The sequence below is a fragment of the Somniosus microcephalus genome, unplaced genomic scaffold, assembly GCF_052327205.1.
Source record: "Somniosus microcephalus isolate GS21.2 unplaced genomic scaffold, FLI_Smic_1.0 unresolved_chr7, whole genome shotgun sequence".
Lineage (NCBI taxonomy): Eukaryota > Metazoa > Chordata > Chondrichthyes > Squaliformes > Somniosidae > Somniosus > Somniosus microcephalus.
Genome location: NW_028225185.1, coordinates 18,421,284 through 18,448,815, shown reverse-complemented (window position 1 = coordinate 18,448,815; position 27,532 = coordinate 18,421,284). Strand labels below are relative to the sequence as shown.

At 53.7% G+C, this 27,532-nt stretch overlaps 1 protein-coding gene across 1 annotated transcript in view; it reads right to left on the bottom strand.

Moving 5' to 3' along the window:
• The window catches only part of LOC147086598 (uncharacterized), a 214,576-nt gene that overhangs the window by 72,073 nt on the left and 114,971 nt on the right, over positions 1-27,532 (bottom strand). The window contains 4 exon segments of the mRNA XM_085978281.1: positions 2,642-2,854; positions 4,782-4,918; positions 8,644-8,764; positions 13,689-13,935. Of these exon segments, the coding sequence (XP_085834407.1) occupies positions 2,642-2,854; positions 4,782-4,918; positions 8,644-8,764; positions 13,689-13,935 (718 nt within the window).

Sequence of the window (27,532 nt, the reverse complement as noted above, 5' to 3'; positions counted from 1 at the left end):
GAGCCAGGCCGTTCAGGGGTGATGTCAGGAAGCACTTCTTCACACAAAGGGGGGTGGAAATCTGGAACTCTCTCCCCCAAAAAGCTGGCGGGGGGGGCTGGGGGTCAATTGGAGCTTTCAAGACAGAGATCGATAGATTTGTGGAAGAGAATCGAGGAATGTGGAGCGAAGGTGGGAAAGAAAAAAAAGACTTGCATTTCTCCAGCGCCTTTCACCACCTCAGGACATCCCAAGGCGATTTACAGCCAATGAAGTACTTTTTTTGAAGTGTGGTCACTGTTGTAATGTAGGAAACGTGACAGACAATTTGTGCACAGCAAGCTCCCACAAACTGCAATGTGATAATGACCGGATCATCTGTTTTTAGTGATGTTGGTTGAGGGATAAATGTTGGCCCCAGGACACCGGGGAGAACTCCCCCTGCTCTTCTTCCAATAGTGGCCGTGGGATCTTTTACGTCCACCTGAGAGGGCAGACGGGGCCTCGGTTTAATGTCTCATCCAAAAGACGGCACCTCCGACAGGGCAGCGCTCCCTCAGTACTGCTCCTCCGACAGTGCGGCGCTCCCTCAGTACTGACCCTCCAACAGTGTGGAGCTCCCTCAGTACTGCCCCTCCGACAGCGCGGCGCTCCCTCAGTACTGCCCCTGCGACAGTGCAGCACTCCCTCAGTACTGCCCCTCCGACAGTGCAGCGCTCCCTCAGTACTGCCCCTCCGATAGTGCGGCGCTCCCTCAGTACTGACCCTCCAACAGTGTGGAGCTCCCTCAGTACTGCCCCTCCGACAGTGTGGAGCTCCCTCAGTACTGTCCCTCCGACAGTACGGCGCTACCTCAGTACCGCCCCTCCGACAGTGCGGCGCTCCCTCAGTACGGCCCCTCCGACAGTGCGGCGCTCCCTCAGTACCGCCCCTCCGACAGTGCGGCGCTACCTCAGTACCGCCCCTCCGACAGTGCGGCGCTCCCTCAGTACGGCCCCTCCGACAGTGCGGCGCTCCCTCAGTACTGCCCCTCCGACAGTGCGGCGCTCCCTCAGTACCGCCCCTCCAACAGTGCGGCGCTCCCTCAGTACCACCCCTCCGACAGTGCGGCGCTCCCTCAGTACTGCCCCTCCGACAGTGCGGCGCTCCCTCAGTACTGCCCCTCCGACAGTGCGGCGCTCCCTCAGTACCGCCCCTCCGACAGTGCGGCGCTCCCTCAGTACCACCCCTCCGACAGTGCGGCGCTCCCTCAGTACTTCCCCTCTGACAGTGCGGCGCTCCCTCAGTACCGCCCCTCCGACAGTGCGGCGCTCCGACAGTACGGCGCCAACTCAGTACCCGCCCCTCCGACAGTGCGGCGCTCCCTCAGTACGGCCCCTCCGACAGTGCGGCGCTCCCTCAGTACTGCCCCTCCGACAGTGCGGCGCTCCCTCAGTACTGCCCCTCCGACAGTGCGGCGTTCCCTCAGTACTGCCCCTCCGACAGTGCGGCGCTCCCTCAGTACTGCCCCTCCAACAGTGCGGCGCTCCCTCAGTACCGCCCCTCCGACAGTGCGGCGCTCCCTCAGTATCACCCCTCCGACAGTACTGCCCTCCCTCTGTACTGCCCCTCCGACAGTGCGGCGCTCCCTCAGTACTGCCCCCCGACAGTGCGGCGCTCCCTCAGTACTTTCCCTCCGATTGCGCGGCGCTCCCTCAGTACTGACACTGGGAGTGCCAGCCTGGATTATGGGCTCAAGTCTCTGGAGTGGGGCTCGAACCCACGACCTTCTGACTCAGAGGCGAGAGAGAGCGCGACCCACTGAACCACGGCTGGCCCTACTGCAAATGGCGCAATTGCAGTTAGGTCGCAAATCAGCCGTGAATTAATGCAATGGCGAGGGCAGGCTCGAGGGGCCAAATGGCCTTCTCCGGTTACTAGGTTCCGGGACGTTGACAGACAGAAAGGCCTCCATCGCGTCACGGTACGTACGCGCCAGGAGACTGCAGTAAAGCGTGTGCTGGCCGTGTTCCGTTCCTGAGGGTGCAGTTTTGGGCTCCTTACCTAAGGAAGGATATACTTGCCATAGAGGGAGTGCAACGAAGGTTCACCAGACTGATTCCTGGGATGGCAGGACTGTCGTATGAGGAGAGATTGGGTCGACTAGGCCTGTATTCACTAGAGTTTAGAAGAATGAGAGGGGATCTCATTGAAACGTATAAAATTCTGACAGGGCTAGACAGACTGGATGCAGGGAGGATGTTTCCCCTGGCTGGGGGGGGTCTAGAACGAGGGGTCACAATCTCAGGATATGGGGCAGGACATTTAGGACTGAGATGAGGAGAAATTTCTTCACTCAGAGGGTGGTGAACCTGTGGAATTCTCTACCACAGAAGGCTGTGGAGGCCAAGTCACTGAATATATTTAAGAAGGAGATAGATAGATTTCTAGACACAAAAGGCTTCAAGGGGTATGGGGAGAGAGCAGGAATATGGTATTGAGATGGAGGATCAGCCATAATCATATTGAATGGCGGAGCAGGCTCGAAGGGCCGAATGGCCGACTCCTGCTCCTATTTTTTTCTATTTCTATGTTTCTCTGTCCCGCCCACGCCCTCCCCTCCCGCCCACGCCCTCCCCTCACGCCCTCCCCTCCCGCTCCCCTGCCGCCCGCTCGCACCCACCTCTGAGTGTGGGCCGGGTCGCAGGGACACGCCATGTTGCAGTCATGGCCGAAGAGCCCCTCCTGGCACATCCTCTCTCCGCAGCGGCTGCCCTGGAAGCCGGACTCGCACAGGCACGCCCCGTCGATGTGCATGCACTTGGCTTTGTTCAGGCAGTCGCAGGTCTGGCTGCAGTTCATCCCGTATTTCCCAAACGGGCAGTCTTCTTGGCACCTAGCAGGAGAGCATCAAAAGAGCATTTATATAGCGCCTTTCATGACCACCGGACGTCCCAAAGCGCTTTACAGCCAATGAAGTACTTTTTGAAGTGTAGTCACTGTTGTAATGTAGGAAACGCGGCAACCAATTTGCGCACAGCAAGCTCCCACAAATCGCAATGTGATAATGGCCGGATCATCTGTTTTTAGTGATGTTGGTTGAGGGATAAATATTGGCCCCAGGACACCGGGGAGAACTCCCCCTGCTCTTCTTCCAATAGTGGCCGTGGGATCTTTTACATCCACCCGAGAGGGCAGACGGGGCCTCGGTTTAACGTCTCATCCGAAAGACGGCACCTCCGACAGTGCGGCGCTCCCTCAGTACTGCCCCTCCGACAGTGCGGCGCTCCCTCAGTACTGCCCCTCCGACAGTGCGGCGCTCCCTCAGTGCTGCCCCTCCGACAGTGCGGCGCTCCCTCAGTGCTGCCCCTCCGACAGTGCGGCGCTCCCTCAGTACTGCCCCTCCGACAGTGCGGCACTCCCTCAGTACTGCCCCTCTGACAGCGCGGCGCTCCCTCAGTACTGCCTCTCAGACAGTGCGGCGCTCCCTCAGTGCTGCCCCTCCGACAGTGCGGCGCTCCCTCAGTACTGCCCCTCCTACAGTGCGGCGCTCCCTCAGTACTGCCGCTCCGACAGTGCGGCGCTCCCTCAGTACTGCCCCTCCGACAGTGCGGCGCTCCCTCAGTACTGCCCCTCCGACAGTGCGGCGCTCCCTCAGTACTGCCCCTCCGACAGTGCGGCGCTCCCTCAGTACCGCCCCCTCCGACAGTGCGGTGCTCCCTCAGTACCGCCCCTCCGACACTCCCTCAGTACTGCCCCACCGACAGTGCGGCGCTCCCTCAGTACTGCCCCTCCGACAGTGCGGCGCTCCCTCAGTACTGCCCCTCCGACAGTGCGGCGCTCCCTCAGTACTGCCCCTCCGACAGTGCGGCGCTCCCTCAGTACCGCCCCTCCGACAGTGCGGCGCTCCCTCAGCACTGCCCCTCCGACAGTGCGGCGCTCCCTCAGTACTGCCCCTCCGACAGTGCGGCGCTCCCTCAGTACCAGCGCTGGGGAGTGTGGGCCTGGATTATGGGTTCGGGTCTCTGGAGAGGGGGCTCGAACCCATGACCTTCTGACCCAGAGGTGAGAGTGTACCACCCACTGAGCCGCGGCTGTAATTGTTCAGCCTATCCATCGTCACAAGTCGCTATTATACAGTTTCACCCCCTCCCTCCCCCGCCCCGTCATCTCCTGAAGGCGTCGGGGGACAGGGTGTCATGAATCTCACCATTCATGTAGAAATGACTCATGAAATAACACTGGGCGGCCAGCTGGTGGCGCCGTCCAAGGAGTATAAATACTCGGGCGTGGGTCCAGCTTGCTCAGGACGTTTTTGTAACCAGGAACTAGTGATGTAACTAGAATCTCATGGTTGTGAAACAGTTGATTAAAGCCTTGTTTTATACTCAACCAAGTGCTTAGTGAGTTTTCTTATGTCACAGGTTCCACCTCGTGTCCCATCCAACTATTCGACTGCATAGGGCAGCACAGCCCGGCCCCACTCGCCCACTCTCCGGCATGGCAGGGTCGCTGGGAGGTGATCGGGAGCGAGGCAACATGGCTGAACTATCACCTCCCTAATCCAGGGGGTGCGGAGGGCGATTATAGCCCCCGTACCCACCCCCGCCCCACAAGTGCCCCGGCCATGATAAGCTGTGGCAGTACAGGCCCAAGGGTGAGCCTGGCGTCCTCCTGGTCTTTGTGTCCCAGTAACACCCCGGGTGGGGCATTTAGCAGGTGATTTGCTCCCCCAGCCCCCAGCCGATACCTACCCGGGAGGAGCGGAGGGGGGCATAGCCAAGGGGGAGGGAGTCGGAGACAATACATGGAGCGAAGCTCACCTTATTCCTGTGTAGCCGGCGGTACACTGGCAGCGTCCCGTGGCACGATCGCACTCCCCCCCGTTGTGACAGTGACACGGCTGGCTGCAGTTCACCCCGAACCTATCCTGGGGGCAGGGCAGAGTGCAGACCGAGCCCTGAGGGGGCGGGGGGAAACAGAAAGCAAAATGGGATTAGATTTCAGACAATGTCCAGCTGGAAATAAAGAGTGAGAGCGAGAGGGAGCAGAGAATGGGAGGGTGATACAGCAGTGAGTGTGATAACAGTGAGTGTGATAACAGTGAGTGTGATAACAATGAGTGTGATAACAGTGAGTGTGAGAAGTGAGTGTGATAACAGTGAGTGTGATAACAGTGAGTGTGAGGAGTGAGTGTGATAACAGTGAGTGTGAGGAGTGAGTGTGATACAACAGTGAGTGTGATAACAGTGAGTGTGATACAATAGTGAGTGTGATAACAGTGAGTGTGAGGAGTGAGTGTGATAACAGTGAGTGTGATAACAGTGAGTGTGAGGAGTGAGTGTGATAACAGTGAGTGTGATAACAGTGAGTGTGAGGAGTGAGTGTGATACGACAGTGAGTGTGATAACAGTGTGTGTGGTAACAGTGAGTGTGAGGAGTGAGTGTGATAACAGTGAGTGTGATACAATAGTGACTGTGATAACAGTGAGTGTGATAACAGTGAGTGTGAGGAGTGAGTGTGATAACAGTGAGTGTGATAACAGTGAGCGTGATACAACAGTGAGTGTGATAACAGTGAGTGTGATAACAGTGAGTGTGAGGAGTGAGTGTGATACAACATTGAATGTGATAACAGTGAGTGTGATAACAGTGAGTGTGAGGAGTGAGTGTGATAACAGTGAGTGTGAGGAGTGAGTGTGATACAACAGTGAGTGTGATAACAGTGAGTGTGATAACAGTGAGTGTGAGGAGTGAGTGTGATAACAGTGAGTGTGATAACAGTGAGTGTGAGGAGTGAGTGTGATACAACAGTGAGTGTGATAACAGTGAGTGTGATAACAGTGAGTGTGAGGAGTGAGTGTGATAACAGTGAGTGTGATACAACAGTGAGTGTGATAACAGTGAGTGTGATACAATCGTGAGTGTGATAACAGTGAGTGTGAGGAGTGAGTGTGATAACAATGAGTGTGATAACAGTGAGTGTGAGGAGTGAGTGTGATAACAGTGAGTGTGATACAATAGTGAGTGTGATAACAGTGAGTGTGATAACAGTGAGTGTGAGGAGTGAGTGTGATACAACAGTGAGTGTGATAACAGTGAGTGTGATAACAGTGAGTGTGATACAACAGTGAGTGTGATAACAGTGAGTGTGATAACAGTGAGTCTGAGGAGTGAGTGTGATACAACAGTGAATGTGATAACAGTGAGTGTGATAACAGTGAGTGTGAGGAGTGAGTGTGATAACAGTGAGTGTGATAACAGTGAGTGTGAGGAGTGAGTGTGATACAACAGTGAGTGTGATAACAGTGAGTGTGATAACAGTGAGTGTGAGGAGTGAGTGTGATAACAGTGAGTGTGATAACAGTGAGTGTGATACAACAGTGAGTGTGATAACAGTGAGTGTGATAACAGTGAGTGTGATACAATAGTGAGTGTGGTAACAGTGAGTGTGATAACAGTGAGTGTGATTCAATAGTGAGTGTGATAACAGTGAGTGTGAGGAGTGAGTGTGATACAACAGTGAGTGTGATAACAGTGAGTGTGATAACAGTGAGTGTGATACAATAGTGAGTGTGATAACAGTGAGTGTGATAACAGTGAGTGTGATACAGCAGTGAGTGTGAAAACAGTGAGTGTGATACAATAGTGAGTGTGATAACAGTGAGTGTGATAACAGTGAGTGTGATACAATAGTGAGTGTGAAATCAGTGAGTGTGATAACAGTGAGTGTGATACAATAGTGAGTGTGATAACAGTGAGTGTGATAACAGTGAGTGTGATACAATAGTGAGTGTGATAACAGTGAGTGTGATACAACAGTGAGTGTGATACAACAGTGAGTGTGATAACAGTGAGTGTAATACAATAGTGAGTGTGATAACAGTGAGTGTGATACAATAGTGAGTGTGATACAGCAGTGAGTGTGATAACAGTGAGTGTGAGGAGTGAGTGTGATACAACAATGAGTGTGTTAACAGTGAGTGTGATACAATAGTGAGTGTGATAACAGTGAGTGTGATACAATAGTGAGTGTGATAACAGTGAGTGTGATACAATAGTGAGTGTGATAACAGTGAGTGTGATACAATAGTTAGTGTGATAACAGTGAGTGTAATACAATAGTGAGTGTGATAACAGTGAGTGTGATAACAGTGAGTGTTATACAATAGTGAGTGTGATAACAGTGAGTGTGATAACAGTGAGTGTGATAACAGTGAGTGTGATACAATAGTGAGTGTGATAACAGTGAGTGTGAGGAGTGAGTGTGATAACAGTGAGTGTGATAACAGCGAGTGTGAGGAGTGAGTGTGATAAAGCAGTGAGTGTGATAACAGTGAGTGTGAGGAGTGAGTGTGATACAGCAGTGAGTGTGATAACAGTGAGTGTGATAACAGTGAATGTGATACAGCAGTGAGTGTGATAACAGTGAGTGTGATAACAGTGAATGTGATACAGCAGTGAGTGTGATAACAGTGAGTGTGATAACAGTGAGTGTGCAGAGTGAGTGTGATACAACAGCGAGTGTGCGGAGTGAGTGTGATACAACAGTGAGTGTGCGGAGTGAGTGTGATACAACAGTGAGTGTGAGGAGTGAGTGTGATACAACAGTGAGTGTGAGGAGTGAGTGTGATACAACAGTGAGTGTGAGGAGTGAGTGTGATACAACAGTGAGTGTGCCACCTGTTGCAGTCTCTCACAAAATGGCCCTCCACCAAGGGTGAGGGGTCAGTGGCAACAAGCCTATGTGACCCTCAGGGATGTGGGGTCATGACATCAGGACTGTGTGACCTGAGGGGTGAGGGGTCATGACATCAGGACTGTGTGACCTGAGGGGTGAGGGATCACTGACATCAGGCCTGTGTGACCCTCAGGGGTGAGGGGTCATGACACCAGGACTGTGCGACCTGAAGGTTGAGGGTTCAGCGACATCAGGACTGTGTGACCCTCAGGGTTGAGGGGTCATGACATCAGGACTGTGTGACCTGAGGGGTGAGGGGTTAGTGACATCAGGACTGTGTGACCTGAGGGGTGAGAGGTCAGTGGCATCAGGACTGTGTGACCTGAGGGGTGAGGTGTCACTGACATCAGAACTGTGTGACCCTCAGGGGTGAGGGGTTAGTGACATCAGGCCTGTGTTACCCTCAGGGTTGAGGGGTAACTGACATCAGGCCGATGTGACCCTCAGGGGTGAGGGGTCATGACATCAGGACTGTGTGACCTGAGGGGTGAGGGGTCAGTGACATCAGAACTGTGTGACCTGAGGGTTGAGGGGTCAGTGGCACCAGGACTGTGTGACCCTCAGGGGTGAGGGGTCATGACATCAGGACTGTGTGACCTGAGGGGTGAGGGGGTCAGTGACATCAGGACTGTGTGACCTGAGGGGTGAGGGGTCAGTGACATCAGGACTATGTGACCTGAGGGGTGAGGGGTCAGTGACATCAGGACTGTGTGACCTGAGGGGTGAGGGGTCAGTGACATCAGGACTGTGCGACCTGAGGGGTGAGGGGTCACTGACATCAGGACCTCACGATTAAACATGGCGGAAATTAAAATCCAAGGTGTGAAAAGCCTCGAAATTAAACCCAAGATTAGGTCACAAGCAACAGTGGATGGTTCATGCACGGCGTTAGTACATTAATCACACAGCACCCCCCGCCCCCGCCCCAGGGCCCCCTAACTTACCGTCCAGCCCGCGGGGCAGAGGCACGGCCCTCCCGCAGGGTGACAGACGCCGCCATTTTGACACGGGCAGCGGGGTCCGCACGTTCCCTTCCCCTCCGGTTCCAGGCAGAGGCGCTCGCAGCTGAAGGAGAAGGTGAGTTAAAAAAAAACACACAGACACAGACCTCATGCTCTATTTTACCTCAAACTCCCGGCAAGTATCACGAGGCGTGTTGGCACCCAATCGGCGCGCAGCGTCCCCGTGGGGGAAGGGCGGGGGGGGAAGTATACTCCACGCCCGCTATTCACCACGTGACGAGAGACCTCGGACCTCTGCCGTCGGGGGAGGGGGCGGGGGGGAGCAGCGCAACCCTGTGAGGGCGGCCGCCATTTTGGACAGGACGCTCCTCTGTCTGGACTGCTTGCCTGGAAACTCGGGCAGGTTTTCTCAATGCGGGTTCCCAGCACGGAGCCTTGCCCGCGGGGAGCACAGATCGGGTAGGTTGGGCGGAGTGGGAGGGGTGGATGGGACTGAACTACAATTGAATGCTAGAATAACTGAGGGGCGAGTAATTTTCAGCAACTCCGAGACCGCCCTCTCCGATTTTGAACTGAGCTTATAGAAGCAACGCCAATGCCCCCATCAGAACGGGGCAATTAATGGGGCAAACCAGCGACCCATGAGGTTAAGGCCCCCCGAACACACATCTGCCCGACTGAGCTACCCCTCCCTCGCCCCCAACTCCACTATCAGTTTCCATCTTGACTCGCTAACACTATGAAACGCCTCATTCCTCTTCACTTCCTCTCTCTCCCCCCGTCCCGCCGCCCCGTTCTTCCAGAGCCTCTGACATGAATCTTGTCATTTATGTGAAAATGACTTATGTAATAATACTGGGTGGCCTGCTGGTGGCAGTGTCCAGGGAGAGTATGAATACTCGGGCACGGGGCCAGCTTGTGCAGGACATTCGTTAACAGGAACTAGTGAAGGACACAACGAGACCTCCATGTTGAAAAACAGTTGATTAAAGCTTTGTTTAACACTCCGACCAAGTGCCTAGTAGTTTTCTTACGTCAGCCTTCTCAATTTTTTATTTATTCATGGGATGTGGGCGTCGCTGGCAAGGCCGGCATTTATTGCCCATCCCTAATTGCCCCTGGAGAAGGTGGTGGTGAGCCGCCTTCTTGAACCGCTGCAGTCCGTGTGGTGAAGGTGCTCCCACAGTGCTGTTAGGGAGGGAGTTCCAGGATTTCGACCCAGCGACGATGAAGGATCGGCCCGATATATTTCCAAGTCAGGATGGTGTGTGTGACTCGGAGGGGAACTTGGAGGTGGTGGTGTTCCCATGCGCCTGCTGCCCTTGTCCTTCTAGGTGGAAGAGGTCGCGGGTTTGGGAGGTGCTGCCGAAGAAGCCTTGGCGAGTTGCTGCAGTGCATCTCCCACTGCGCCTTCGGTCACCTACCAGAACTTCTCTCCTGCTCCCTGCTCGGCGCGCTGCAAAGCATCTTGGGATATGTCGCCACGTCAAGTCAATGGCGGTGCTGTTCCTTCGATGACAGGCCAGGCCCTCGTCTCAAAGCTGCCATCGATTTTTGTTAGCTAAGGGTGTCAAGGGTAATGGAGCCTGGGCCCTAAGCTCTGGGTTTCCCTCCCTGAACATCTCCGCCTCTCTCTCCTCCTTTAAGACGCTCCTTAAAACCGACCTCTTTGAACATAAGAACATAAAAACTAGGAGCAGGAGTCGGACATTCGGCCCCTCGAGTCTGCTCCGCCCATTCAATACGATGGCTGATCTGATCTGGGCCTCAACTCCACTTCCCTGCCCGCTCCCCATAACCCTTGACCCCTTTACCATTCAAAAATGTGTCTATCTCCACCTTAAATATATTCAATGACTCCGCCTCCACAGCTCTCTGGGGCAGAGAATTCCAAAGATTCTCGACCCTCTGAGAAGAAATTCCTCCTCATCTCCGTCTTAAATGGGCGACCCTTTATTCTGAAACTATGCCCCCGAGTTCTAGATTCCCCCACGAGGGGAAACATCCTCTCAGTATCTACCCTGTCAAGCCCCCTCAGAATCTTATATGTTTCGATAAGATCCCCTCTCATTCTTCTCAATTCCAATGAGTATAGGCCCAACCTGCTCAACCTTTCCTCATAAGTCAACCCCTTCATCTCCGGAACCAACCGAGTGAATCGTCTCTGAACTGCCTCCAATGCAAGTATATCCTTCCTTAAATAAGGAGATCAAAACTGTACGCAGTACTCCAGGTGCGGTCTCACCAATACCCTGTACAGTTGTAGCAGGACTTCCCTACTTTTATACTCCATCCCCCTCGCAATAAAGGCCAACATTACATTTGCCTTCCTAATTACTTGCTGTACCTACATGCTAACTTTTTGTGTTTCATGTACAAGGACCCCCAGATCCCTCTGGACCGCTGCATTTTGTAATCTCTCTCCATTTAAATAATAATTTGCTTTATTATTCTTCCTACCAAAGTGGATAACCTAACATGTTCCCACATTATACTCCACCTGCCAAATTTTTGCCCACTCACTTAACCTGTCTACATCCCTTTGCAGATTCTTTCTGTCCTCCTCACAAGGTGTGGGGTCACCTGTCCTAATATCGCCTTAGGTGGCTCGGTGTCAAATTTTGTCGGATTGACCCCCCTGTGATGCGCCCTGGGACGTTTTACTACGTTAAAGGCAGGTTGCTGCTGAGCCAAGGCGGGGAGATGGAGTTGAGGTGCAGATCAGCCGTGATCTGACTGAATGGCGGAACAGGCTCGAGGGGCTGAGTGGCCTCCTCCTGCTCCCGTGTTCCATTCCAACACGGGAGGGAGTCACTGGACAGTGATCACGAGCTGGAAGGCCTGTGCTGTTTGTAGTGTACATTAATGATTTAGATATGAATGTAGGAGGTATGATCAGTAAGTTCGCAGATGACACGAAAATTGGTGGAGTGGTAAATAGCGAGGAGGGAAGCCTCAGGCTACAGGACGATATACAGGAAACTTTCGATTTTCCGGCACCTAAATAACCGGAAATCTCGGTTAACCGGCAAAATTCAGGAGTAGGTTAAGGTAACTTTTATTACTTGCCTTCCTCCATCTGTTGCTGTGCAAGGGTGTGGCTACAGCTGTTGCTAAGCTACAGAGATGCTTGGAACTTGTGGCCATTGTTCTGAAGTTGTTGCTAAGCAACAGGGTTTGTTGCTTTATACGGAGCTCTCAGCTCTCCGTATCTTTTACTATAGCGTTTGGTTATCCGGAATTTTTGATGAACCAGCACCACGTCGGTCCCATCCGTGCCGGATAAAAAAAAGTTTCCTGTAGACGGGTTGGTCAGATGGGCAGAACAGTGGCAAATGGAATTTAACCCTGAAAAGTGTGAGGTGATGCATTTTGAGAGGACTAACAAGGCAAGGGAATACACAATGAATGGTAGGACCCTAGGAAGGACAGAGGATCAGAGGGACCTTGGTGTGCATGTACATAGATCCCTGAAGGCAGCAGGACAGGTAGATAAGGTGGTTAAAAAGGCATACGGGATACTTGCCTTCATTAGCCGAGGCATAGAATATAAGAGCAGGGAGGTTATGATGGAGCTGTACAAAACGCTAGTTAGGCCACAGCTGGAATACTGTGTGCAGTTCTGGTCGCCACACTATAGGAAGGATGTGATTGCATTGGAGAGGGTGCAGAGGAGATTCACCAGGATGTTACCTGGGCTGGAGCGCTTCAGCTATGAAGAGAGACTGGACAGGCTGGGGTTGTTTTCCTTAGAGCAGAGAAGGCTGAGGGCGGGACCTGATTGAGGTGTACAAAATTATGAGGGGCATAGATAGGGTAGATAGAAAGGAACTTTTCCCCTTAGTAGAGGGGTCAATAACCAGGGGGCATAGTTTCAAGGTAAGGGGCAGGAGGTTTCGAGGAGATTTGAGGGAAAACTTTTTTCACCCAGAGGGTGGTTGGAATCTGGAACTCACTGCCTGAAAGGGTGGTAGAGGCAGGAACCCTCACAACATTCAAGAAGAATTTAGAAGAGCACTTGAAACGCCATAGCATACAAGGTTACGGACCAAGTGCTGGAAAATGGGATTAGAATAGACAGGGCTTGATGGCCGGCGTGGACACGATGGGCCGAAGGGCTTCTTTCTGTGCTGTATAACTCTAGGACTCTGCAGTGGGGAAAGAGTTAAGATGACATCGCTGGCAGTCTCACCAAACAGTGTAAGAAAGACAGGGGCGACCATGAAGGGCCACGTCTATAAAGACGTGGTCAAAGATAGCTGACCTTTGAAGAAGAAATAAAACAATTAAATGGAGACAGAATGTCCAGCATTTCAACTGCCTTTAACAGCATTATTACCTAGGTCGCGTTCCAAGGTATCTTTTAATCAGCATTCAGCAGTTTGAGTGATTGATTGAAGAGGCAGCTTATACATGTTTATATTAAGATTTCTAACCAATCCGTGAAGGTGCATGCAGGCCAAGATCCAATCAGGTGGCAGGAATGAATTGTGCACGAGGCTGCCATGATTATTGTAATGTATAAAAATGTAGTGTCTGCTGTAACAATTTGGAGAAGTCTGGCTAAAGACAGAGCAGACTGTCTGCCCACTGGTGTAATAAAGACAACTTGACTATCGATCTGAAAACCTTGTGTCAGTGTTGGTTTAAAATACTCCACAACAACTCTATGACTCTGTCATGAATCTCATCATTCATGAAGAAATGACTCATGAAATAACACTGGGCGGCCAGCTGCTGGCGCCGTCCAAGGAGTATAAATACTCGGGCGTGGGCCCAGCTTGCTCAGGACGTTTTTGTAACCAGGAACTAGTGATGTAACTGGAATCTCATGGTTGTGATACAGTTGATTAAAGCCTTGTTTTATACTCAACCAAGTGCATAGTGAGTTTTCTTACATCAGACTGTATAACAGGGCCCTGGTTTACAGTCCCGAGGAGTGGGAAAGGGGGACGTTTCAAAGCGCGGCCCAGAGACCATCGCATGTCAACAAATAAAAAAAGCACTGTGCCCAAACAGTGACTCACAGCCCGCCGGTCGTTCCCTCGGCGCAGTGGCACTCTCCGGACACGCGGTCGCACCGCGCCCCGTTCTGGCACCGGCAGCGGTCGACACAGCCTCGCCCGTAGGTCCCCGGGCGGCAGGGGTGCTCGCAGGCCGTGCCCTCGTAGCCGGCGGCGCAGGAGCAGTGCCCGGTGAGCGGGTGGCACCGCGACCCATTGCCGCAGGCGCATGGCCGGGTACAGTTATCGCCCCACGACTGGTCGGAGCACGCTGCGGAGAGAGAGAGAGAGACAACATCACAAACAATTCAACAGATCGCAGCCTGTAACTCACTCCCGGGTATCTGTTATTCTATACATAAACCCCCCGAACCCCTCGATTAGATTCCAGCCTGTAACTCACTCCCGGGTATCCGTTATTCTATATATAAACCCCCTGAACCCTCCCATTAGATTCCAGCCTGTATCTCACTCCCGGGTATCCGTTATTCTATATATAAACCCCCTGAACCCTCCCATTAGATTCCAGCCTGTAACTCACTCCCGGGTCTCCGTTATTCTATATATAAACCCCCCAAACCCCTCGATTAGATTCCAGCCTGTAACTCACTCCCGGGTATCCGTTATTCTATATATAAACCCCCCAAACCCCTCGATTAGATTCCAGCCTGTAACTCACTCCCGGGTATCTGTTATTCTATATATAAACCCCCCGAACCCCACGATTAGATTCCAGCCTGTAACTCACTCCCGGGTATCCATTATTCTATATATAAACCCCCCGAACCCCTCGATTAGATTCCAGCCTGTAACTCACTCGCGGGTATCCGTTATTCTATATATAACCCCCCGAACCCCTCGATTAGATTCCAGCCTGTAACTCATTCCCGGGTATCTGTTATTCTATATATAAACCCCTCGGACCCCACGATTAGATTCCAGCCTGTAACTCACTTCCGGGTATCTGTTATTCTATATATAAACCCCCCGAACCCCTCGATTAGGTTCCAGCCTGTAACTCACTCTCGGGTATCTGGTATTCTATATATAAACCCCCCGAACCCCTCGATTAGACTCCAGCCTGTAACTCACTCCCGGGTATCCGTTATTCTATATATAAACCCCCCGAACCCCTCGATTAGATTCCAGCCTGTAACTCACACCCGGGTAACCGTTATTCTATGTATAAACCCCCCGAACCCCTTGATTAGATTCCAGCCTGTAACTCACTCCCAGGTATCTGTTATTCTATATATAAACCCCCCGAATCCCCCGATTAGATTCTAGCCTGTAACTCACTCCCGGGTATCCGTTATTCTATATATAAATCCCCGAACCCCTCGATTAGATTCCAGCCTGTAACTCACTCCCGGGTATCCGTTATTCTATATATAAACCCCTCGAACCCCACGATTAGATTCCAGCCTGTAAATCACTTCCGGGTATCTGTTATTCTATATATAAACCCCCCGAACCCCTCGATTAGATTCCAGCCTGTAACTCACTCCCGGGTATCTGTTATTCTATATATAAACCCCCCGAACCCCTCGATTAGATTCCAGCCTGTAACTCACTCCCGGGTATCCGTTATTCTATATATAAACCCCCCGAACCCCTCGATTAGATTCCAGCCTGTAACTCACTCCCGGGTATCCGTTATTCTATATATAAACTCCCGAACCCCACGATTAGATTCTAGCCTGTAACTCACTCCCGGGTATCCGTTATTCTATATATAAACCCCCCGAACCCCTCGATTAGATTCCAGCCTGTAACTCACTCCCGGGTATCCGGTATTCTATATATAAACCCCCCGAACCCCTCGATTAGATTCCAGCCTGTAACTCACTCCCGGGTATCCGGTATTCTATATATAAACCCCCCGAACCCCTCGATTAGATTGTAGCCCGCAATGCAAGGTCCTGGGTCGGCCCTTGGAGGACCGGTCAAGGCGTTGCACTGTCAGTATTGACCCTTGTCTGCCAGCAGCATATTCGACCATGGGGTGTTGCGCGGAATGGATGCCAAGGCCAATCTTGCCCTCAGCTGTGACCCGCACGTGTGCAGGAGTCACTGGACGTGCCCAAGATAGGCTTAAATTCATCCCCCTTGCTGGGCCGGTTGCTAAGCTCCGCTAACTCAACGCCGACCAGCCACTGAACGCCCGCCTCTTTGCCTCAGCACGAAATTGGGCAGCGCCCGTACCCGGTCGCGCCATCGGGGCGGAGTCTGGGAGCTTGGCGCTGATCCCCTCTCACTCCTTCCATTGGACTCCTGGGCTTGTCCATCACTCAAGTGGGCGTGGCTTGAAACGGCAGGCTCCAATCCCATCGCAGCCTGCAATGCAGCCACACCCACCCGCAGGGGTGACTGACAGCTCCGACGCAGGGGAAGGAAAGACTTGCATTTCTACAGCGCCTTTCACACCCCGAAGCACTTTACAGCCAATGAAGTACTTTTGAAGTGCGGTCACTGTTGTAATGTAGCAGCAGCCAATTAGCGCACAGCAAGCTCCCACAAACAGCAACGTGATAATGACCAGACCCTCAGTACTGCCCCTCCGACAGTGCGGCGCTCTCTCAGTACAGCCCCTCCGACAGTGCAGCGCTCCCTCAGTACAGCCCCTCTGACAGTGCGGCGCTCCCTCAGTACCGCCCCTCCGACAGTGCGGCGCTCCCTCAGTACTGCCCCTCCGACAGTGCGGCGCTCCCTCAGTACTGCCCCTCCGACAGTGCGGCGCTCCCTCAGTACCGCCCCTCCGACAGTGCGGCGCTCCCTGAGTACCGCCCCTCCGACAGTGCGGCTCTCCCTCAGTACTGCCCCTCCGACAGTGCGGCGCTCCCTCAGTACCGCCCCTCCGACAGTGCGGCGCTCCCTCAGTACCGCCCCTCCGACAGTGCGGCGCTCCCTCAGTACTGCCCCTCCGACAGTGCGGCGCTCCCTCAGTACCGCCCCTCCGACAGTGCGGCGCTGCCTCAGTACCGCCCCTCCGACAGTGCGGCGCTGCCTCAGTACCGCCCCTCCGACAGTGCGGCACTGCCTCAGTACCGCCCCTCCGACAGTGCGGCGCTCCCTCAGTACCGCCCCTCCGACAGTGCGGCGCTCCCTCAGTACTGCCCCTCCGACAGTGCGGCGCTCCCTCAGTACTGCCCTTCCGACAGTGCGGCGCTCCCTCAGTACCGCCCCTCCGACAGTGCGGCGCTCCCTCAGTACCGCCCCTCCGACAGTGCGGCGCTCCCTCAGTACTGCCCCTCCGACAGTGCGGCGCTCCCTCAGTACCGCCCCTCCGACAGTGCGGCGCTGCCTCAGTACCGCCCCTCCGACAGTGCGGCGCTGCCTCAGTACCGCCCCTCCGACAGTGCGGCACTGCCTCAGTACCGCCCCTCCGACAGTGCGGCGCTCCCTCAGTACCGCCCCTCCGACAGTGCGGCGCTCCCTCAGTACCGCCCCTCCGACAGTGCGGCGCTCCCTCAGTACCGCCCCTCCGACAGTGCGGCGCTCCCTCAGTACTGCCCCTCCGACAGTGCGGCGCTCCCTCAGTACCGCCCCTCCGACAGTGCGGCGCTGCCTCAGTACCGCCCCTCCGACAGTGCGGCACTGCCTCAGTACCGCCCCTCCGACAGTGCGGCGCTCCCTCAGTACCGCCCCTCCGACAGTGCGGCGCTCCCTCAGTACCGCCCCTCCGACAGTGCGGCGCTCCCTCAGTACCGCCCCTCCGACAGTGCGGCGCTCCCTCAGTACTGCCCCTCCGACAGTGCGGCGCTCCCTCAGTACCGCCCCTCCGACAGTGCGGCGCTGCCTCAGTACCGCCCCTCCGACAGTGCGGCGCTGCCTCAGTACCGCCCCTCCGACAGTGCGGCACTGCCTCAGTACCGCCCCTCCGACAGTGCGGCGCTCCCTCAATACTGGCACTGGGTTTGTCAGCCTGAATTTTGGTGCTCAAGTCTCAGGAGTGGGGCTCGAACCCACAACCTTTTGACTCAGAGGCAAGAGTTCCACCCACTGAGCATCGTCGAGGAATGAGAAGCAGCTTGAGAATGTTTCGGAAAGATTTCAGCATCTAGGTTGGACCTCCTATGAAGTGATTGGAGTAAACGCGATTGCTTATGGGATGAGCAGATTGCTGGGAGGCAGAGAGTTCCAGGGAAGTAAACAGCTGAATGCGGGCCAAGTGCTGCTCCACAGGGACAAGGCGTACGTGGGAACAATCCGCCCTTTGAACCTGATTGACAAACAAAGCTCCGATCCTCCTTGCAACAGCACGACCGGACCGCACTGTGAGAGAGCGAGGACAGCAGGCTGGAACCAGTCCTGTGGGCTGACAGGGACTGAAGAGAGCCGCCACTCTCTGACTGCACCAGAGCTGAGCTACACCAGCAGGGAACTGGGCTACACCAGCAGGGAACTGAGGTACACCAGCAGGGAACTGAGCTACACCAGCAGGGACCTGAGCTACACCAGCAGGGAACTGAGCTACACCAGCAGGGAACTGAGCTACACCAGCAGAGTGCTGAGGTAGTCCAGCAGGGGACTGAGGTACACCAGCAGGGAACTAAACTACACCAGCAGGGCACTGAGATATACCAGCAGGGCACTGAGCTACACCAGCAGGGGACTGAGGTACACCAGCAGGGCACTGAGGTATACCAGCAGGGCGCTGAGCTACACAAGCAGGGGGCTGAGGTACACCAGCAGGGAACTAAACTTCACCAGCAGGGAACTAAACTACACCAGCAGGGAACGAAACTACACCAGCGTGGAACTGAACTATACCAGCAGGGCACTGAGCTACACCAGCAGGAGACTGAGGTACACCAGCAGGAGACTGAGGTACACCAGCAGGAGACTGAGGTACACCAGCAGGAGACTGAGGTACACCAGCAGGAGACTGAGGTACACCAGCAGGGCACTGAGCTACACCAGTAGGAGACTGAGGTACACCAGCAGGGAACTGAGGTACACCAGCAGGAGACTGAGGTACACCAGCAGGGACCTGAGCTACACCAGATGGAGACTGAGGTACACCAGCAGGGAACTGAGGTACACCAGCAGGAGACTGAGGTACACCAGCAGGAGACTGAGGTACAATAGCAGGGCACTGAGGTACACCAGCAGGAGATTGAGGTACACCAGCAGGAGACTGAGGTACACCGGCAGGAGATTGAGGTACACCAGCAGGAGACTGAGGTACACCAGCAGGAGACTGAGGTACACCAGCAGGTGACTGAGGTACACCAGCAGGGAACTGAGGTACACCAGCAGGAGACTGAGGTACACCAGCAGGAGGCTGAGGTACACCAGCAGGTGACTGAGGTACACCAGCAGGAGATTGAGGGACACCAGCAGGAGATTGAGGTACACCAGCAGGAGATTGAGGTACACCAGCAGGGGACTGAGGTACACCAGCAGGAGACTGAGGTACACCAGCAGGAGAGTGAGGTACACCAGCAGGAGACTGAGGTACACCAGCAGGGACCTGAGCTACACCAGATGGAGACTGAGGTACACCAGCAGGGAACTGAGGTACACCAGCAGGAGACTGAGGTACACCAGCAGGAGACTGAGGTACAATAGCAGGGCACTGAGGTACACCAGCAGGAGATTGAGGTACACCAGCAGGAGACTGAGGTACACCGCAGGAGATTGAGGTACACCAGCAGGAGACTGAGGTACACCAGCAGGAGACTGAGGTACACCAGCAGGAGACTGAGGTACACCAGCAGGTGACTTAGGTACACCAGCAGGGAACTGAGGTACACCAGCAGGAGACTGAGGTACACCAGCAGGAGGCTGAGGTACACCAGCAGGTGACTGAGGTACACCAGCAGGAGATTGAGGGACACCAGCAGGAGATTGAGGTACACCAGCAGGAGATTGAGGTACACCAGCAGGGGACTGAGGTACACCAGCAGGAGACTGAGGTACACCAGCAGGAGAGTGAGGTACACCAGCAGGAGACTGAGGTACACCAGCAGGGGACTGAGGTACACCAGCAGGGGAGTGAGGTACACCAGCAGGGGACTGAGGTACACCAGCAGGAGACTGAGGTACACCAGCAGGAGACTGAGGTACACCAGCAGGGGGCTGAGGTACACCAGCAGGGGACTGAGGTCCACCAGCAGGGGACTGAGGTACACCAGCAGGGGAGTGAGGTACACCAGCAGGGGAGTGAGGTACACCAGCAGGGGAGTGAGGTACACCAGCAGGGGAGTGAGGTACACCAGCAGGGCACTGAGGTAAACCAGCAGGACACTGAAGAGAGCTGCCACTCTCTAATAGCACGCACTAAACCACACCAGCTGGGAGTTAAACTACACCAGCAGGGAACTGATCATCAGTGGGGAACTGAGATAGAACAGCAGGGAACTGTAGTAACCCCAGGGAACTCACAACCAGCAGGGAATTAAAGTACACAAGCAGGGAACAGACATACACCCAGAACTGCTGCTGAAACCCTCATCCCTGCCTGTCACCTCCAGACTCCGACTATTCCAACGCTCTCCTGGACCGGCCTCCCATCTTCCCACCCTCCGTAAACTTCAGCTCATCCCAAACTCTGCTGCCCCGTGTCCTAACTCACACCCAGTCCCGTTCACCCATCACCCCCTGTGCTCACTGCCCCATGTCCTAACTCACACCCAGTCCCGTTCACCCATCACCCCCTGTGCTCACTGCTCCGTGTCCTAACTCACACCAAGTCCCGTTCACCCATCACCCCCTGTGCTCACTGCCCCGTGTCCTAACTCACACCCAGTCCCGTTCACCCATCACCCCCTGTGCTCACTGCCCCGTGTCCTAACTCGCACCGAGTCCCGTTCGCCCATCACCCCCTGTGCTCACTGCCCCGTGTCCTAACTCACACCCAGTCCCGTTCACCCATCACCCCCTGTGCTCACTGCCCCGTGTCCTAACTCGCACCGAGTCCCGTTCGCCCATCACCCCCTGTGCTCACTGCCCCGTGTCCTAACTCACACCCAGTCCCGTTCACCCATCACCCCCTGTGCTCACTGCCCCGTGTCCTAACTCACACCCAGTCCCGTTCACCCATCACCCCCTGTGCTCACTGCCCCGTGTCCTAACTCACACCCAGTCCCGTTCACCCATCACCCCCTGTGCTCACTGCCCCGTGTCCTAACTCACACCCAGTCCCGTTCGCCCATCACCCCCTGTGCTCACTGCCCCGTGTCCTAACTTGCACCGAGTCCCGTTCGCCCATCACCCCCTGTGCTCACTGCCCCGTGTCCTAACTCACACCCAGTCCCGTTCACCCATCACCCCCTGTGCTCACTGCCCCGTGTCCTAACTCACACCCAGTCCCGTTCACCCATCACCCCCTGTGCTCACTGCCCCGTGTCCTAACTCGCACCCAGTCCCGTTCACCCATCACCCCCTGTGCTCACTGCCCCGTGTCCTAACTCGCACCGAGTCCCGTTCGCCCATCACCCCCTGTGCTCACTGCCCCGTGTCCTAACTCGCACCCAGTCCCGTTCACCCATCACCCCCTGTGCTCACTGCCCCGTGTCCTAACTCACACCCAATCCCGTTCACCCATCACCCCCTGTGCTCACTGCCCCGTGTCCTAACTCACACCCAGTCCCGTTCACCCATCACCCCCTGTGCTCACTGCCCCGTGTCCTAACTCACACCGAGTCCCGTTCACCCATCACCCCCTGTGCTCACTGCCCCGTGTCCTAACTCGCACCCAGTCCCGTTCACCCATCACCCCCTGTGCTCACTGCCCCGTGTCCTAACTCACACCGAGTCCCGTTCACCCATCACCCCCTGTGCTCACTGCCCCGTGTCCTAACTCACACCCAGTCCCGTTCACCCATCACCCCCTGTGCTCACTGCCCCGTGTCCTAACTCACACCCAGTCCCGTTCACCCATCACCCCCTGTGCTCACTGCCCCGTGTCCTAACTCACACCGAGTCCCGTTCACCCATCACCCCCTGTGCTCACTGCCCCGTGTCCTAACTCGCACCCAGTCCCGTTCACCCATCACCCCCTGTGCTCACTGCCCCGTGTCCTAACTCACACCGAGTCCCGTTCACCCATCACCCCCTGTGCTCACTGCCCCGTGTCCTAACTCACACCCAGTCCCGTTCACCCATCACCCCCTGTGCTCACTGCCCCGTGTCCTAACTCGCACCGAGTCCCGTTCGCCCATCACCCCCTGTGCTCACTGACCTACATTGGCTCCAGGTCCAGCAACGCCTCGATTTCAAAATTCTCATCCTTGTGTTCAAATCCCTCCACGGCCTCCTCGCCCCCTCTCCCTATCTCTGTACCCTCCTCCAGCCCCACAACCCTCCGAGATCTCTGCACTCCTCCAATTCTGGCCTCTTGCGCATCCCCCGATTTCCATCACTCCACCATTGGCGGCCGTGCCTTCAGCCGCCTGGGCCCCGAGCTCTGGAATTCCCTCCCTAAACCTCTCCGCCTCTCTCTCCTCCTTTAAGACGTTCCTTAAAACCGACCTCTTTGACCAAGCTTTTGGTCACCGGCCCTAATATCTCCTGATGTGGCTCGGTGTCAAATTGTGTTTGATAATCGCTCCTGTGAAGCGCCTCGGGACGTTTTACTACGTTAAAGGCGCTATATAAATGCAGGCTGCTGGTGTCCCACCACCAGGGGCAGAACCTTTGGTGGCCTTGAACCTGCTCTTTGATTTCCCTCCTCTAAAAACAACCTTCCACTTTTCAATCTCTCTCCCTACCTTTGAAAACTTTCTCAAAACCCATCGCTTCAACCAAACTTTCAGTCCTTCTATTTCTCTACCACAGAAGGCAGTTGAGGCCAATTCATTAAATATATTCAAGAAGGAGTTGGATATATTTCTTAAGGCTAAAGGGATCAAGGGATATGGGGAGAAGGCAGGGACAGGGTACTGAATTTGGATGATCAGCCATGATCTCATTGAATGGCGGAGCAGGCTCGAGGGGCCGAATGGCCTACTCCTGCTCCTATCTTCTGTGTTTCTATGTCCTCCCTCCTCGTTCTCTCCTCTGTGGCTCCTTCCCCACTCCCTTCATCAAAACCTTGGTCAAAGAGGTCGGTTTTAAGGAGCGTCTTAAAGGAGGAAAGAGAGGCGGAGAGGTTGAGGGAGGAAATTCCAGAGCTTAGGGCCGAGACAACAGAAGGCACGGCCGCCAATGGTGGAGCGATTATAATCAGGGATGCTCAAGAGGGCAGAATTAGAGGAGCGCAGAGATCTCGGGGGGTTGTGGGGCTGGAGGAGTTTACAGAGATAGGGAGGGGGCGAGGGCCATGGAGGGGTTTGAAAACGAGGATGAGAATTTTTAAATTGAGGCGCTGCTTAACCGGGAGCCAATGTAGGTCAGCGAGCACAGGGGGTGATGGGTGAACAGGACTCGGTGCGAGTTAGGACACGGGGCAGCCGAGTTTTGGATCACCTCAAGTTTACATAGGGTGGAATAGAAACATAGAAACATAGAAGATAGGAGCAGGAGTAGGCCATTCGGCCCTTCGAGCCTGTTCCGCCATTCAATGAGATCATGGCTGATCATCCAAATTCAGTACCCTGTCCCTGCCTTCTCCCCATATCCCTTGAACCCTTGAGGGAGAAATTGGGTGAGTCGCACCACCTGTTAGCGCCTAAAGAGGCAGCCAGTGGCTGTAGCGCCACGGGCTGCGCCTCCTGCGATATTCAGCAGGGGCGCTAATGGTGGCGTTAGCCTGTTGCGCTGCGCCGCCACCAATGACGTCATCGCTGTGCGCAGCGCCCCATTCGCGCCCCGATCGCGATATTTGGTAGCGAACGGCGCTGTTGCTACCCGCGCCCGGTTCACAGGGCCTTACTGCGCCGGCAGAGGCGCAAGTTAAGGTGGAGGTGCGGGGCGGCCGGTTTTTTCGGCGGCCGCCTGCCAGCACCTCCGTCCCCGGCCTCCAGATCTCCCCCCCACGGCATTGCCGGCTGTTTCCCGAGAGCCCGGCACTTCTCCTCGGTGCCGGGCTCTTTTGCCGGCACTCGCGATCGGGGCTCGCGCTGCTGCAGGCCCCTCCCCCTTAACAGTGGGATGAAGGCCTGCAGTACCGCAGCGTGCCGTGTCGCAGCGGGTGGCGCTGCGGCACGTTGCGCTGCAAAATTCACTTTCAGCGCCCGAAGAGGGACGCGGAGCGCCTCGAGCCGCGCCCTGTCTCCCTCTAGGGGCACTGAGGCTGAATATCTGACGATCACTACTGCTCCGAACGCTGCGCAAAAATCTGCGCCCAGGCGAACTTGGCGCCTCACCCCAATTTCTAAGCCCTTTAGCCTTAAGAAATATATCCAACTCTTTCTTGAATATATTTAATGAACTGGCCTTCACCGCCCTCTGTGGCAGAGAATTCCACAGCTTCACCACTCTCTGGGTGAAGAAATTCCTCCTCATTTCAGTCCTAAATGACTATGACCCCTGGTTCTGGACTCCCCGGCCATCAGAAACATCCTTCCTGCATCTAGTCTGTCCAGGCCTGACAGAATTTTATAGGTTTCGATGAGATCCCTCTCAATCTTCTAAACTCCAGTGAGTATAAGCCCAATCGACACAATCTCTCCTCATATGTCATTCCTGCCATCCCAGGTATCAGCTTGGTGAATCTTCGCTGCACTCCTTCCATGGCAAGAACATCCTTCCTCAGGTAAGGTGACCAAAACTGCACACAATACTCAAGATGTGGTCTCACCAAGGCCCTGTACAACTGCAGCAAGACATCCTTGTTCCTGTACTCAAACCCTCTCGCTACGAAGGCCAACATACCATTTGCCTTCTTAACCGCCTGCTGCACCTGCATGCTTACCTTCAGCGACTGGTGCACAAGAACACCCAGGTCTCTTTGCACTTCCCCTTCTCCCAATCTATTGCCATTCAAATAATAATCTGCCTTCCTGTTTTTGCCACCAAAGTGGATAACCTCACGTTTATCCACATTATAGTGCATTTGCCATGTTTCTGCCCAATCACCCAACCTGTCCAAATCGTACTGGAGTTTCACGGCATCCTCCTCACAGCATACCCTCCCACCCAGCTTTGTGTCGTCTGCAAATTTGGAGATATTACATCCAATTCCCTCGTCCAGATCATTAATATATATTGTGAACAGCTGGGGTCCTAGGACCGATCCTTGCGGTACCCCACTAGTCACTGCCTGCCACTTGGAAAACGACCCGTTTATTCCAACTCTTTGCTTTCTGTCCGCCAACCAGTTCTCTATCCAAGTCAATACCTTGCCCCCAATCCCATGTGCCTTAATTTTGCACGCTAATCTCTTATGCGGGACCTTATCGAAAGCCTTCTGAAAGTCCAAATACACCACATCCACTGGTTCTCCCTTATCTATTTTACCAGTTACATCCTCAAAAAATTCCAGTAGATTAGTCAAGCATGATTTACCTTTTGTAAATCTATGTTGACTTCGTCCGATCCTGTCACTGCTTTCCAAGTGCTCTGCTATTACACTTTTATAATGGGCTCTAGCATTTTCCCCACTACCGATGTCAAGCTTACCGGTCTATAATTCCCCGTTTTCTCTCTACCACCTTTTTTGAATAGTGGGGTAACATTAGCTACCCTCCAATCCATGGGTACTGTTCCAAAGTCTATCGAGTTCTGGAAGATGACCAGCAATGCATCTACTATTTCTAGGGCCACTTCCTTAAGTACCCTGGGATGTAGACCATCAGGCCCTGGGGATTTATCGGCCTTCAGTCCCATCAATTTTCCTAACACCATTTCCCTACAAATACTGATTTCTTTCAGTTCCACCCTTTCATCAGACCCTATGTTCCCCAGCATCTCTGGGAGGTTATTTGTGTCCTCCTTTGTGAAGACAGAACCAAAATATGTATTTAGTTGGTCTGCCATTTCTTTGTTCCCCATTATAAATTCCCCTGATTCTGACTGCAAGGGACCTACGCTTGACTTCACCAATCTTTTTCTCTTCACATATCTATAAAAGTTTTTACAGTCAGTTTTTATGTTCCCTGCAAGCTTACTCTCATATTCTATTTTCCCTTTCTTAATTAATCCCTTTGTCCTCCTTTGTTGAATCCTAAACTGCTCCCAATCCTCAGGATTATTGCTTTTTCTGGCCAATTTACATGTCCTCTCCTTGGATCTTATGCTATCCCTAATTTCCCTTGTTAGCCACGGTAGAGTCACCTTTTTTGTTTTATTTTTATGCCAAACTGGGATGAACAAATTCTGTAGCTCATCCATTCGGTCTTTGAATGTTTGCCATTGCCTATCCACCGTCAACCCTTTGAGTGCCATTCCCCAATCAATCCTACCCAACTCGCTCCTCAGACCATCGTAGTTTCCTTTATTTAAATTCAGGACCCTAGTCTCTGAGTCAACTACTTCATTCTCCATCTTAATGAAGAATTCAATCATATTGGGCCAGAAATTCGCAGCCAGAAGCGTGAGTACGATCGGGGTACTCACGCATTTGGCCGTTGGAAATGTCGGCGTTCAGCAGGAACAGCGCATGCGGGGAACGCCGGCATTTCCAGACCCGAGGTCTATTCACAGCGCGTGCGACTGCACAGGCAGCGCTTGCGCAGTGAACTTTGTGGATTTCAATGATGGATTCAGTGAGGGTATGTCCTTAGAAGTTACACTTGAAAAAAGCAAGTGTAAAGTTGTTCATTGGCTGCGGAGGAAGATATATTTTATCGTGGAGCTTCTGAAATGCAATATTTTTGTTTGGGAAAGGGAGGGAAGTTATTTTAAGAAATTTTAAGTAAGTTTTAAAGTTAAAATTTTTTTTTTTTAAAAAGGGTTTTCAGAACGGTAGGTAGAAGGAGCAATTGTGGCTGTGTGAATGGAATGTGAGAATGAGTTATGTATGTATGTCCACATATATTCCTTTACGTATATGTATGTATGTTTTATATTCCTTTACTAATGTGTATGAATGTATGTTTTTAATTATGATTTTCCAATAAGTTACTTTCTCTGAAAGTTATAATTAAATAATACATTCATACACATAAGTAAAGGAATATATACATAACACGCAAAGGAATATATACAGACATACATACTTTCAGAAGCTCCACGATAATAAATATCTTCCTCCGCAGCCTCTGGAGCAACTGTACCCATGCTTTTTTCATGTGTAAGTTGTAATGACTTGACCTCACTGAAAGCATTAATGAAAGCGGCGAATTATACTGCGCACGCGCTGCCTGTGCAGTCGCACGCGTTCTGCCTCTGAACCCCTTCGTTCAGAGGACAGGAAATGCCGGTTTTCCCCACATGCACTGTGCATGCTGAAAACCGGCATTTCATCCGGCCAGATGCGTAAGTACCCCGACCGTACTCGCGCATTTGGAAGGGAATTACTGGGCCAACATTTTACATGTCAATAAAATGAAAAATTTAACAATTGCACGACTTGCCCCCTCGCATCTGCAACTGAGGGTCCAAGGAGGTGCATTGCGCAAGAGGTCATCATCGTACGTATCCTCACACTGTTCCCTTTGGGGAACTGTATGAAGTGGTGGAAGGATTTATGGCCGTGATTAACGCTCATTCCGTGACCGTAACCATCTTTGAACCAGCCATTAGGGTGGTTAGTCCTATGGCGGGAGGGTTTTACGGGCTCCCACAACCCATCTGAGGGGGTGGGGGGCCACCAACACCCACGGACGCAAGTATCCCGCTGGATGTCCACCCAGAATTTAAAGTTGGAGCTCCGACTCCACTTGCCGGGACTGTCTGGAGTGGGGTTCAAAACCCTACTCCTTCTGGCCCAGCGGCGGGGATGCTTACTGCTACGCAAAAGGCCCACTCCGCACAAAAGGTGACACCCATACGTTTCCTGCGCCTTTTCCCTCCCCGTGACTGGAGCCCTATGCTGCCAT